The sequence below is a fragment of the Babylonia areolata genome, chromosome 2, assembly GCF_041734735.1.
Source record: "Babylonia areolata isolate BAREFJ2019XMU chromosome 2, ASM4173473v1, whole genome shotgun sequence".
Taxonomy (NCBI): domain Eukaryota; kingdom Metazoa; phylum Mollusca; class Gastropoda; order Neogastropoda; family Buccinidae; genus Babylonia; species Babylonia areolata.
The window spans coordinates 32,308,580-32,321,650 of record NC_134877.1 but is presented as its reverse complement, the minus strand read 5'-3'; the positions used below and the strand labels follow the sequence as shown (position 1 = coordinate 32,321,650).

The 13,071-nt window shown below is 42.7% G+C and overlaps 1 protein-coding gene across 1 annotated transcript; it reads left to right on the top strand.

The window, feature by feature from the left end:
- The first annotated feature begins 469 nt into the window (after nt 1-469).
- Nucleotides 470-12,221, top strand: LOC143279401 (uncharacterized). The gene is made up of 9 exons (XM_076583441.1): nt 470-914; nt 1,779-2,012; nt 2,466-2,636; nt 5,402-5,614; nt 6,175-6,373; nt 9,040-9,235; nt 9,716-9,833; nt 10,991-11,061; nt 11,948-12,221. The coding sequence occupies exons 1-9, from the start codon at nt 674-676 to the stop codon at nt 11,972-11,974; spliced, it is 1,470 nt and encodes a 489-aa protein (XP_076439556.1). The 5' UTR covers nt 470-673; the 3' UTR covers nt 11,975-12,221.
- Nucleotides 12,222-13,071: the final 850 nt, after the last annotated feature.

Here is a 13,071-nt window from a genome sequence, read left to right as displayed (position 1 = left end):
CCTCTCTTGTGTTTTTTTTGTTTTTTTTTCAAAATGCACTTTTTTAGTGTCGTTTGCATATAGGATATCTGTTTCATGTATTCACAAATATTTTTAAATACACATGTAAATGTTTTTGCTTGTACCTGCGTATTTGAGTACGTGTGTAGTTTTCTGTGTTTATGTCTGAAGAAAAAAATGAGAACGACAGAAAAACAGACAGGAGGGCAAACATTTCGGACAGATTTATCACAGATCAAAGAATTTCGCCGCTGTCCCCTGTTGAAGTCGGATTTCCAAAAACTGCAACTGTCAGCCAAAAGCTGGGAACAGGGATGGGCATCTGCGCACTACCTCACAACCACAGCCCCTCCCTTACAGCAACATCCCGTGGGCGGTTAAACTGGGGCACTGGGACACAGAGGGAAGGCGGTGTCTGGTGGGGAGGAGAAGTGTGGGCAAACTGAATGTATAAAAGGAGAACCTCGTGGACTGGTGACTGACGACAAACAGGAAACCCAACCCTCCAGTGTGGCTCTGGGTCCACCACCACTGTTCCCACTGAAGAGATCAGGCAACCAGTTGAGGGATTTTCATCACCTGCACACTAACATAACCTCAAGTGCAACGCTAACCTGACAAGAACCTTCAAAAACCAAGCACATCGGAAACAACGAAGACAAAAATAATCAAGATGCAGACGACGACGATGCTGCTGATAACGATGATGATGATGACGGCGGTCTCAGTACATGGTCAGAGCCAGTGTCCCCCGCGTTCAATGGAAAGATGTGCAGAAATAAATGGAAAGCGGGTTATAGATGCTGTGGTCAGCGGCCAGCAGGACGTCTTCCGAGAGTTCTACTGTGTTGATTACTCTCAGCTGGACAGTCGGCTCTATCATCAGCTGTGCATCACTGAGGCTGAAGCGGCGGGTATAAAGATCGATATTGTCTTGTTTTGTCTTGCCTCGATTTGATGTCTGTCTCTCTCTTTTCGTATGTCAGCCCACTGACTGTAGTTTGCCTGTTTAAGCTTGTATGTTCAGATTGATTATCGGCCCAAACTCTCCGTCTCTCTGTCTCTGTCTGTCTGTCTGTCTCTCTCTCTCTCTGACCATCAAGCATAGGAAGTTAATCATCACAGCAATGATCCTGTCAGTAAGGATGCTTTATGTTATGTGAAAGAAATTATTAAACATTATTTCTTTAAAACTGCTTTTGAAAATTATCGATTCACAAATTGCAGACCGTTGAACAGTATGCTTCAAAATTTAGGGACTGACGAAACCTGTTGTTCATCTCAAATCGGTATATTTTCTTGGTTTTAAAGAAAATAGGCTAGATATCCAGTATAAAAATTTCTACTGTTTAGTCCATTCGTTAATGGTTTAAATCAGTACAAATGGAAGAGTTTCGGTTACGCGTAATGCATATGGAATGCTTCATTAATTATAATGTTAGATGGAAGAAGAACTGGGCATCAGATGTGCGTTACTGTGCGACTGTTGGTTTCGGTGGTGTATGGTAAAATCAGAGTGCTTGCTTCGCTCTGTCAATTGAAAATATTGCAGTGTCTTGATATAATGATTAATTTCATTTGTCTTAATACTTGTGTTAAACACCTCTGTGTCAGAGAATGTCCATTTGCCCCAACACCCCTTCTGAAGAAGCTATATCTCAATGAATATGTTTTTCCTTTTTGGATGCTAGTATCTGACAATACAAATGTGTCCTCATTTTAAGAAAGTAAAAGAAAAACTGCTGATCGTCTAGTGAGCCAGTTAGCGTTTGTTTCAGCGGCCTGCAAAGCGGTCAACGCTTCCGTCTTTATCAAGTCCGGCGGGGCTACAGCCCCTCATCCCCGGTCCTGCTTCGCTTATTTGGACTGTACCGGGCATATGTTTAACCCCACAAGGGTCAACACCATCTATTACTATGGAGTGCAGATCAAGACCACCACCCCCGAGACCTACTACAACCCTGTTACCCACCAAGTGGAGAACTGGAACACGGACAACAACTGTACTGCAGGTTTGGTGGTGTGGAGATGGCTGTGAATGAATGCATTATTTCTCGTCGTTGTTTTACTCTTTATGCTGCTGTTTCGATAGTACTGCTACTTCTGAATTCGTATTTCTTGTTCTTCTCCTCCATCGTTTCTCTTCTCCCTCCTCTTCCTTTCCCACTGCACCACTCCTTCATCCCCACACCCTTCTCTCACACTTCTTGCTCCTCCTCATCCCCCACTCCTGTAGTGATTGCAAAACGATGATGCTGATAATATTGATGATGATTGTGACAATAATGATTTTAGCAGTGGTTGTGTCAGCGATTGTTGTGATTGCATTGGGGTGGTAATGTGGTGATGGTTGTGGTTGTGGTGTCGTTGGAGATAATAAAAGATGCATCAAACAACGATAACAGTACAATTGACCACCTGCCCACCCCACCCTGACACTCACCTGCCTGTTTTGTTCCACACAGATCCATGCAAGACGAACAGGGCCATGACGACAGGGAGGGAGTGCAATAAGTACCTGACGTGTAACAACGGGTATGTCCCGAACACCTGTCCCCAGTTCCAGGGCTTCAATCCCTTCCTCGGCACATGTGTTGCCAATCCCAGCTGCACCCCGGCCATCGTCAGACCAACAGGTCAGGAACGTTGACATTATCTTCAGTGCCACTTGTGCACATAACCACATGTAGTTTAGTTGTTTTTTGTGATGGTAACGTTTTCATAGTTTCATTAGGCGTATGTGCATGTCTTTTTTAAGACAAGAAAACATGCACATATGCGCGACAAAACTGTAAGATATTGTAACGGTTAAAAGGTAAACTACATGTGGCCTACTGGTACTAAAAGACGCACATAGTCACCATCTTCTTTCTTTTAACATAACGGCGTCATACACGGCCAAATGTATCATCCTTGTGTGCCTACATAAGAAATTCAACTGGGTTTTATTGAAGGGAAGATTGCACCAAGGTGTTAGGGAACGAGTAGTCTCAAAGCGTCTGTGTAAACTCTTGAACTTGTTGCTGTGTTCTGCGCTAGGACACTAGCTTCAGCGACCTAGTCTGCTGTAGGCCTCGTCATGACGACTGAGAAGAGAATCAAACTGGGGAAAAGACGAACCACTAGAATCATCTCGCGTACAGTGTCCGTTCATTGCAGTCACAGTTTTGATGTTTGTTGTAGGTTTATTTTGTCGTCTGTCCACACAGAATGGTTATTCTGAATGTAAATACATTAAAATGCCATAATTTGCGGATGTTGCTAGAATCACGAGAAGAAAAACATTGAGATAAGAAGTCAAGGAAAAATAGAGAAAGGGCGAGGAGCATGAACAGGTGTCACTGTTTTGCTTCAGTGCAACGTTAACTTCAGTCATTGTGTTGTATTCGTCCAGTCAGTGTTTACTTAAGTCTCTTAAGTCTCTGTAATCATGCAGTCAACGTATATCGGGTGTCCCTAAAAAAGTGAACTGCTTTTTGACAAGTATTTTCTCAGTGATAGAGAAACCTAATTCACTGAAAAATTTCACACAGTAACCTTAGGGTATCAACAACTGTCTGCAAAATATCTGAAAGTTCGGACGCAAATTATGCGAGTATTGTCAAATTCAAAACAGCATGTCAAAAAATCCAATATTAGAGGAAAACTCACTTATTTCATCCTCCTCCACGACTAAACGAAACTGTTTCTTCCAAGCAGAAATACGTTTACGTATTTCTTCCACCGATATCTCCTTCCATGACATAATTATCCTGTCCTTTAACGCCTGCTCGGTCAATTTGTCTCTCACTCCCCAGTAAACGTTCTCCTTCAGAGAGTCCCAAATGGCATAATCCATTGGGTTACAGTCAGGACTTTGTGGAGGCCATTCATCCTTGATGAATTCTGGTGTAGCCTCCTCCAGATGGGCCTGGGTTACCCTGCTTGTGTGTGAAGGAGACCCATCTTGCTGAAACACGTAATTGTTTCTAGGATAAAGACGCCTACAATCCGGGAGAAGATTGTCATCCAAAAACTGAATGAAGCTTTCACTGTTAACCTTGGTTCTATCAGTGTCAATAAAATGAATGTTTGTTTTTTCCTTTCCAGGATACTCCAGCTGAAACCATTATCTTTTTTGGAAAATTTAGAAGTCTCATGATAGAGGCGTGATGGCCGAATTTCTCGTTTCTGTTTCCCATAAACGCGATCGTTTTGGCGACTTTTAGCTGTCTATAACGTAAAGTCTTTCTCGTCTGTGAAAATGATCCTTTTCACATCAGTGGCCTAGTAGCGGTCATTCAAGTTACGGCAGCGAGTTTTTCTTTTCCCTCTAACATTTTAGTCCCTCCTTGATACCTGTATCCTCTTGAAGGGCTTCAGCTCCAGTTCTTTCACCATTCCTTGCACAGAAGACATGCTCACTTGTAAATCGTTTGCATATTCTCTAAGAGATTTATGGGTCCCTGGGTTCTTCTCATGGGATTGAATCAGTTCCTCAACAGATCCATGTTTTTCTCCGAACATGCAGTCATGGGTCTTCCACTGCCAATTTTACGTGCTACTGACCATGTAGTGCGTATTATAACGATAAGTCTATTTACAGTGATATGACTCCACCCCTTGCCTGGAAATCCTTTACGATCCTCCTTTCACCCCAGCCTTTCTCCTTGAAACAGTTTTCAATGGTAAACATCACTTTCACTCAAAGGCATGGTTGATCCTTCCAGCTGAAACTTTCTGAAACTTTGGACAGAAATGAGTTTGGATACAGACGACAATAAAAAAAAATTAAAAAAAGGTCAATAGACTTGATACCCAGACAGGCTATTTTTAGGCTGACACTGATTGACAGATGCCAACACCCGGCAGCTGCCATAAACATGATAAAGGTCACATTGCACAGCTCTGATATTGGATTTTTGACATGCTGTTTTAAACTTGACAATACTCGGATAATTTGAATCCGAACTTTTAGATATTTCGCAGACTTGTTGATGTTTCCCTGAGGTTACTGAGTGAAACTTTTCAATGAATTAGGTTTCTCTGTCACTGAGAAAATGCTTGTTAAAAAGCGGTTCACTTTTTTGGGACACCCAATACTTAGTCACACTACAGTCACTATTTTCACGCAGTCAAACTTTACTGAAATCATGGCGCTGTATTTATTCAGCCAACGTTTACCTAAGTTACTGTGTCGCCTCCATGCAGGGAACTCACTGTATTGTACCAATTCTGTCAACGCTACTTTGTCACGATGTTATGTTTATTCTGTCAATGTATACTTAGTCACGTTGTTGTGTTTATTCAGTAACGTTTACATCGCCACTGTGATGTATTATTTCTGTCAACGTTTACTTATTCACTGTGCTATATTCATTCTGCCAGCGTTGACTAAAGTCACGGTGTTGTCTGTATGCAGACAACATACGTTGCTACGCTACTGGAAGACCGGTGAACGTGCCGGCCATTCCAGGAGTGCCAGACAACGCCTACTACAACCGGACTTTCAGATTCACGGCCACAGGAGAGGAGGTGACGAGGCAGGAGATGTGTCCAGCTGGTCTGGTGTTTGATTCCCACAATCCCAACTGCACACAGCGTTGCCTGGACTGCTGTGTGCTGCAGCCAGTCGGTGAGTTCTGGCCTGCAAGCCACGATTTCTGGTACTGTATTGCTGGCTATGGCACTGAAAAGCATATTTATATTGAGGTCCACGTTTTTTGGGTTCTGTAGTGCATGCACGCAAGAACATGCGCAAGCACACATGTATGCACGCAATCTCTCTCTCTCTCTCTCACTCTCTCTCCCTCTCTCTCTCTCTCTCTCTCACACACACACACACACACACACACAAACACAAACACACGAACATACACACACACACACTCTCTCTCACATATATACTCAGTCTCTGTCTCTCCCTCTCGCACTCACTCACTCACTCACTCACTCACTCGCACATAAACGGACTTTCTCACTCAGAAACACACACACGCTCTCTCTCTCTCTCTGCCTTCAACCTGTCGTGCGAAATTGATATGATCGATAGACGTGTTCTAACCCCTTGAAATGAAAATGTTGTTTATTCAATAAAAAGTCATGTCATGTCTCTCTGCCTCACCCTCTCTCTCTCTCCCCTCTCACCATACCAACACGCTAACCCATGTTCTCTCCCCCCCCCAACTCACTCAGATCCATGCCCAAACGTGACCCTGATCAAAGTGGGGGTGAATACTGGCCAGCCTTGGGCCCAAGTCAGACAAAACGACACCTACACCTTCACTGTGAACTCCCAGGGCTGGGTTTGCTTCGACAGGACTGACTTCAGCTACTACGATGGGCAGGCTCTGGCAAATAATGAACTGGCTGGGAACTGGGATCTCGCGTTCAGGTGGGGATTTGTCTATGTGTGTGTGTGTGTGTGTGTGTGTGTGTGTGTTAGTGTGAGGGCGGGAGGCAACTGGTCTGAAGAGGCAACATAGCGCAGTTCTTTGGGAGTGGGTGATTCGCTTGTGCAAATCCCTCACGTTTATCAAACTAATGCGTAAGTCTTGACATCTCCCCCACCACGACTCCCCCAGCCTCCCGGCTGCCTATTAAAAAGACATTTCCTTCTCCTGTTCATGTGGCGATGGGTGAGCGACGAAGCAGCAGGTATAGTTAAGATTAAAGGAAGCTGTAGCCATAGATCTGTACACAGGCGGGCAGGCAGTATGGTGACTTTTCCATTGGGACCAGAAGCAGCATCGGGACTCAGCGGCCACCTGAGCGACTGAACAGCCATTTTTAGGACTGTACTGCTCACCACCTTGTCTTTGATATGACGAAGGGGCTGGAAAAGGTGCCCCACGTATTGCCGGCTTCTTTTCTTAAAGAATGATAATGATAATAACAAGAGAGGCAAAGCCTTCAAGACTCACGTGTGATACACTTATATATATATAAAATCGTTAAAATGTGTTCTGTATTTGTTATTATAAAGCTTCGGGTTTAAAGAAAAAAGAAAAAAAAGTCCAAACGGCAGATTCGAACCCCTCTTGTTCGGGTGAGAAGAAACTGTCTTACCCATTACACTATCGTGGCTCCTCAGCTGACGTTTAAAAATATAACATTTAAACATGCTTTTTTCAAGGGCGATAAATCGATTGCAGTATTCGCAATGAGAACGCTGTTTAAATCATATTATTCTGGTGTATCTTGGGCATTCAAAAAATCTTTAAGTGCAGTTAAAAATTCTTTTTAAGCCCGCGGTCAAGGAGAAGTGGCTATCGACGCAATCACATTGCAACATTTAGCCGTTTTCTCTGGATCTAGATAGATGTACTAGTTACACCCGGCCGTTGACACGGTCGATTCAATTTCTCTTTTATGTTCATTCTAGTTTTATAGTTTTAAAGTTGATATGAAAATTGAGTATTTTGTTAAACTAATAACATGTAGAGCCAAGTACAAGTACTTCTAAACGTCGTATGAAGTGAAAAGGACTTCATTTTGAGAAAAGTCAAGACTGTGCTATTAACTCTCATGGTTTATTGTTTTTAACTTTGAATTCCGACTGATTCAGTGGATATTATTATGGCAGTTTGGGGTATAATCCAGTTAGTGAGGAGGCGTTCACAAATCTTTCTCTGAATAAATATTTAACGGTCTCCTTCTTCAACTTTCCATCACATGTTATGGTGTATTGTCGATTGAATATAGGATTCAACGGGCAGGTCAACAACTTGAAACAAAATGGCGTCGTTCGTGTTCGCGAAGAATATGAGCACGCGCTTTGAATATGTATAAATATGTGTACGCAATTGATTTTTGCCCATGACCTTCAGGACTCAGCCAGTACATCCATAAAGTCCACTCGTCGTATTGATTTTAATTTAGTATTTTCCGAAAAAGACCACTTGGGCGAATGAACATAGTGAAAGCCCTGTACACTGAGAGTAAAACACACAAGCTTTTTATGTATAGAGTATAATTTCAAAATGTAATGTTTAAGATGAGAAAGATCAGTTTTAAAGCAAATTAAGCCCCCTAGCATTAATTACAGATTAATATCCCTTTCTTACTATCTGCACCAAAGACATGCAAAATAAATATAACTTCCATGTTTAGCAAAAGAAGTTCCTGTTTGAACAAAAAATGATAAAAATGACTGCTCTTGTTGTTGTGTCGGAATATCAGATCAAAGTGCCAAGTTTAGAGAATAAAAAATATATACATATAACAGTAAATTCAGTTTGCATATAATCTGGCGTCTTTTTAAAAATTTTGTGTGCCCATCCCAGAGGTGCAATATTGTTTTAAACAAGATGACTGGCAAGAACTGAATTGTTCCTATTTCTATGCCAAATTTGGTGTCAAATGACAAAGTATTTGCAGAGAAAATGGCAATGTTAAAGTTTACCATGGACACACACACACACACACACACACACACACAAACCGAACACCGGGTTAAAACAGACTCACTTTGTTTACACAAGTGAGTCAAAAAATGAAAAGAATGTTTTGTTTTTTTTGTTTTGTTTTGGCCAACGAAAAAAAAACAAAAAAACAGGTGCTCCATGACCTGCGTGCAACTGAGGCGACAAAAAAAAAGAAGAAAAAAAAAGACATTCCATGCACTAATCAGACTGATTTAGCCGTCTTCGGACACGATCCAGTCAGTTACCTGGTGGAGATGCTGATGTCCTCATCGACTACGATGGACGAGCGGCAGAGAGAGAGAGAATCAGAATCAGAATCAGAATCAATTTTAATGTCAATTAAACCTGAACAAGGTTTATAAGACACGCATGCAAAGTTACATGAAACCACGCACAAAAAAAGCAAAAGCAAAACAAAAATAGATAAATGCTGAATAAGACATTGAATCACTCTTGCACGCTATGGCGTTTTTTACAGCAGTTACTGACAAATTTCCCAAATAGTCCCACAAGTTTGTCTTCCAGTATTCCAGAGAGAGTGTGTGTGTGTGTTTGTGTGTGTGTGTGTGTGTGTGCTACAGTACTCTCACTCTTTGCCAGATTCCACCAATTACTGTCTGTTCCATCGTTTCAGATTTTATGCGGATCCATCAGGTAACAACCCAACTGCCTTCGTGGTGATGCAGAACAGTCATGACCCCATCGCCTGCCCAAACCCCTCCCTCGTTGTCTCCGTCAACGGCAGTTGCGTCATTGCTGTCGTCACCGCTAGGTTAACGGGCACCAACCAGCATCTCGTCAGCGTGCGGCTGGTACTTTGCGGCGTTGTGGTACGTGCTGTAACTTCGTGAAATTGTCATGTTGACTGCTTCCGAGAGCCAAGACTGAACACAGCTCTTAATCTTGACTTTGGAATATTCTTATAGATCCCTGTCCATCTTTGTTTCACTTCTGGTTACTGCTGCTACAACTACTATTACAGTTACTCCCACCCGAAACACTTACCACAGTTAATAACGATGTGAGGAAATTTATGACCACAAGGGAGAGGCTGGTCCAAATGCCCATTCGCGGACATAGCAACAAAACACACTGTAAACGTTTCATGTTCTTTCAGTTCACAAAAAAACCCTTTGATGGCATCCGGCTCAGGTCCTAACTGATAGATCTAATGTCTGATCAACACAAAAGCTGAGGTGATAGGGTTGAAGCGAACCAAGGATAAGGAAATCGGATTCGAAACGGTTATCCACAGCAAATGAGCATATCGTATAAATTAATTATGTACCTTTGTGTGTGTGTGTGTGCAGAGCCGCGCGTCATTGGATCCTACAGAGGTTGTTCTACAGAGACGGGGTGGCACCCTGACCCTGAAGGCCAAACTGCAGAGCCAGCCACAGTTCCAGCAGACAAGTGGAAGCGGCCTGGGTACATGATCGTTTTCTTTTCCATCATTGTTTCGTACTCGTCGTCATCATCAAATTCACTTTCTTCATCTCTTCTTTCGTTCGTGGGCTACAACTCCCACGTTCACTCGTATATACACGAGTGGGAATTTACGTGTATGACAGTTTTTACCCCGCCATGTAGGCAGCCATACTCCGTTTTCGGGGCGTGCATGCTGGGTATGTTCTTGTTTCCATAACCCGCCGAACGCTGACATGGATTACAAGATCTTTAACGTTCGTATTTGATCTTCTGTTTGCGTTTTCTCACGGAGGGGTTTCAGGCACAAGCATGTCTGCACATATGTTGACATATGATCGTCGGAAAAATCTCCAACCTTTACCCACCAGGCGCCGTTACCGAGATTCGAACACGGGACCCTCAGATTGAAAGTCCAATGCTTTAACCACTAGCAGGCCTGTACATATGTTGACCTGGGAGGTGGGAAAAATCTGTACCATCAGCCCACCAGGTCCGTCTGGGATCACTCAGGAAACTCGGGCGAGAACCCAGCGCTCTGTTCATTCGATCACAGCACCTGTCGTGTTAGGGGGGTAGTGGACTTGGAAGTGGAGGGGGTATTGGGAGTAAGAATTGAATTTAGAATGTTCGAAATACAAGTAAAGGGCTGAAACGGGTTAGCTTTGCAGGTGTCCTAGTATCGTAGTACAGAAGTACATGATGGCTGAACGATGGAGGGGTTATGATGATGGCAGTGGACATGTTCTTGCTGGTGATGACTGTAATGATATTGCTGTAGCTGTTGCGGCTGTTGTCGTGACGAGGGTGATGATGATAACGGCCATAACAAACATGGCGATACAGGTAATGTTGATGTTCGAAGCCACTGGAGAATAAGCGATGATGATGACGCTGACAGGCCATCATACGATAACGATGGTAGGCCTACTGACACCTGGTACCAAGACGACAAGGATGACACGACGATGACGACGAAACAGATTATGATACAAAGAGAACGACGGCAATGCTGATGATGGGGATGTTATATTTTAAACGGCAACAATGATCACACTAATACATTACTGATCGTGACAATGGTGATGGTGGTGATGATGATGATTTCAATGACGTCGACGGTGGTTAAGATGATAATTTATCCTTGTGATGACTTTCAGGAGGAGGACTTTTGCCTTCCACCAGATGTGGTCTGATTGTTGGCCAGTATTTCATTGGATGTGTGGAGTCGGTGAGTACTCATATGAATAATAAAGACATAAGTAGAATGATTATTTTTCACAGCAGACGAAGAGTGAACGAAATTTCGGGGAAAAAGACCGAACCACAGTCGACTCTGTTTATAAGAAACTCGTTTTATAAATGCTGCGCATATACTAAGGCTTGTTTTTCTACTGATTGTGTTCTTTTTTGTTACATAAAACCCCACGAAAGTTTAAAAACAGTCTGTTATGAGAAAAGTCATTGACAAGAACGACTATTTTTTTAATTTCCTAAGACGTTATTCCGGTTGGTTGAAAAATGAAATGAAACTCCGCTGCAGAATTTTGTTTGTGTGTTGCAAGAAACACGCGTTACATCCCCGAAAATCTGATTGCGAGAAAGCGACGATTATTCGAATATCTCTACTGGGAGCCTTTGTTAGACACCTCCCAATGTTCTGTAGCCCCATCCAGACCGTTTCTCCCTATAACCCCAGCGTATGGCCTTTCACCCACCCCCAATACAGACCCCACCCCCTCCCATCCCAGCTCCATTATTACCCTCTCTAAAAGCAACACACATTAACCTCCTCTTCCACCATACATAAACACGCACATCAATGCTAATAAAAGATTAATACAGGTACATGAGTATTCATTCATTCATAAACAAATGTAGGCTATTGACCACCATCTCAAATCTCTCTCTGTATGATATGATTTTGCCAATGTCTGTGTGTGAGCTCCATTATCGCGCATGTGTGTGTGTGTGTGTGTGTGTGTGTGCGTGCCCGCGCGTGCGTGCGTGTGTTTGTGTGTGTGTGTATGATATGGAGGGCAGCTTAGGTAACTCCACAGCTCAAAACACATTAACCAAACCAAATAACTACAATTCCCCGTGTTGTTGACATCCAGGTCAAACTGGTGAAATACGGCTGCTGATTGGAGAGCAGAAGAGATGGGAGACAACTGCCAGTGATGTCACTTGAGCACGTGACACAGCGGTGATGGAAACAGAAAGAAAGTTGAAAGACAGACGGGAAAGTGTTCGGGGTGGTCGTGACTTCCACTCCCTGATGAATATCTGCCAGCCTCTTGTCGCTTTGGTTGTGTTTGTGAGCGTGCCTGTGAACCGATCTGAGAAAAAGAAACCTTTTTGACAACAATTGAGTATGAAGTCTGATTTTTTTTTTTTTTTTTTTAAGAAAAAGAAAGAAACTTGAAAAAAAAGAAGAAAGAAAACGTGTGTGTGTGTGCGCATGTCTGTCTGTCTCGCTGTCTTTCTGAGAGGGACACGCACACACAGTGAGAGAGAGAGGTTACAGGAAGACTGGTTATGGAAATTAACGTGTGCAATCAAATGCTCGTCGTAAACACTACTATAAAATGAACATGCGCACCATTAAAGACATTAAAACTAAGTCAAATGAGAACTCACAGTAGCTGTTTAAAGACTAAAACAAACCATACGCACACACACACACACACACACACACACAATAAAGTATTGTACAACGATGAAAACAAAAACATCCAACAAATAAACAGTATATATAAGTAAAGTGCGCGCGCGCACACACACACACACTATATTTTTACACTAATATTCACATGCATTCCTTTCCTTTATACACTACTTTACTCCTTTCCGTCTAAAAACACTTATAGTGAATAGACGTTAAACTGAAGAACACACACACACACACACACACACACACACACACACACATTACAATGAATACATCTGCTCCATCAATTCACTCCCACGCATACAAAACTACCGTTTGAATCGTTCTGCTTAAGGAAATGCTTGCAAACTATCTGTTGACACAATAGACTCAATCAAACGTGGCAATGTATCCATCCCTATAACCAGCTCATTCAAGAACCTTGGTGTTGTCCTTGATAATGTTTATTCAAAAAGAATTAGTCAGGCCTGTCAACCCTGCTCATGTCAACAACGGCATCAGTTGTATGCGGAAATAGCTGTCCACTGACGCGACATATTTCAACCAATTCTCTCTAGCCTCGACTTTTAT

What these genes read in the sequence shown, in the direction of transcription:
- LOC143279401 (XM_076583441.1), top strand. Translation starts at nt 674, where the DNA reads ATGCAGACGACGACGATGCTGCTGATAACGATGATGATGATGACGGCG. An exon ending in GGCCATCGTCAGACCAACAG is followed by an intron (nt 2,637 to 5,401) that starts GTCAGGAACGTT and finishes GTCTGTATGCAG; the next exon opens with ACAACATACGTTGCTACGCT. An exon ending in AACTGGGATCTCGCGTTCAG is followed by an intron (nt 6,374 to 9,039) that starts GTGGGGATTTGT and finishes CCATCGTTTCAG; the next exon opens with ATTTTATGCGGATCCATCAG.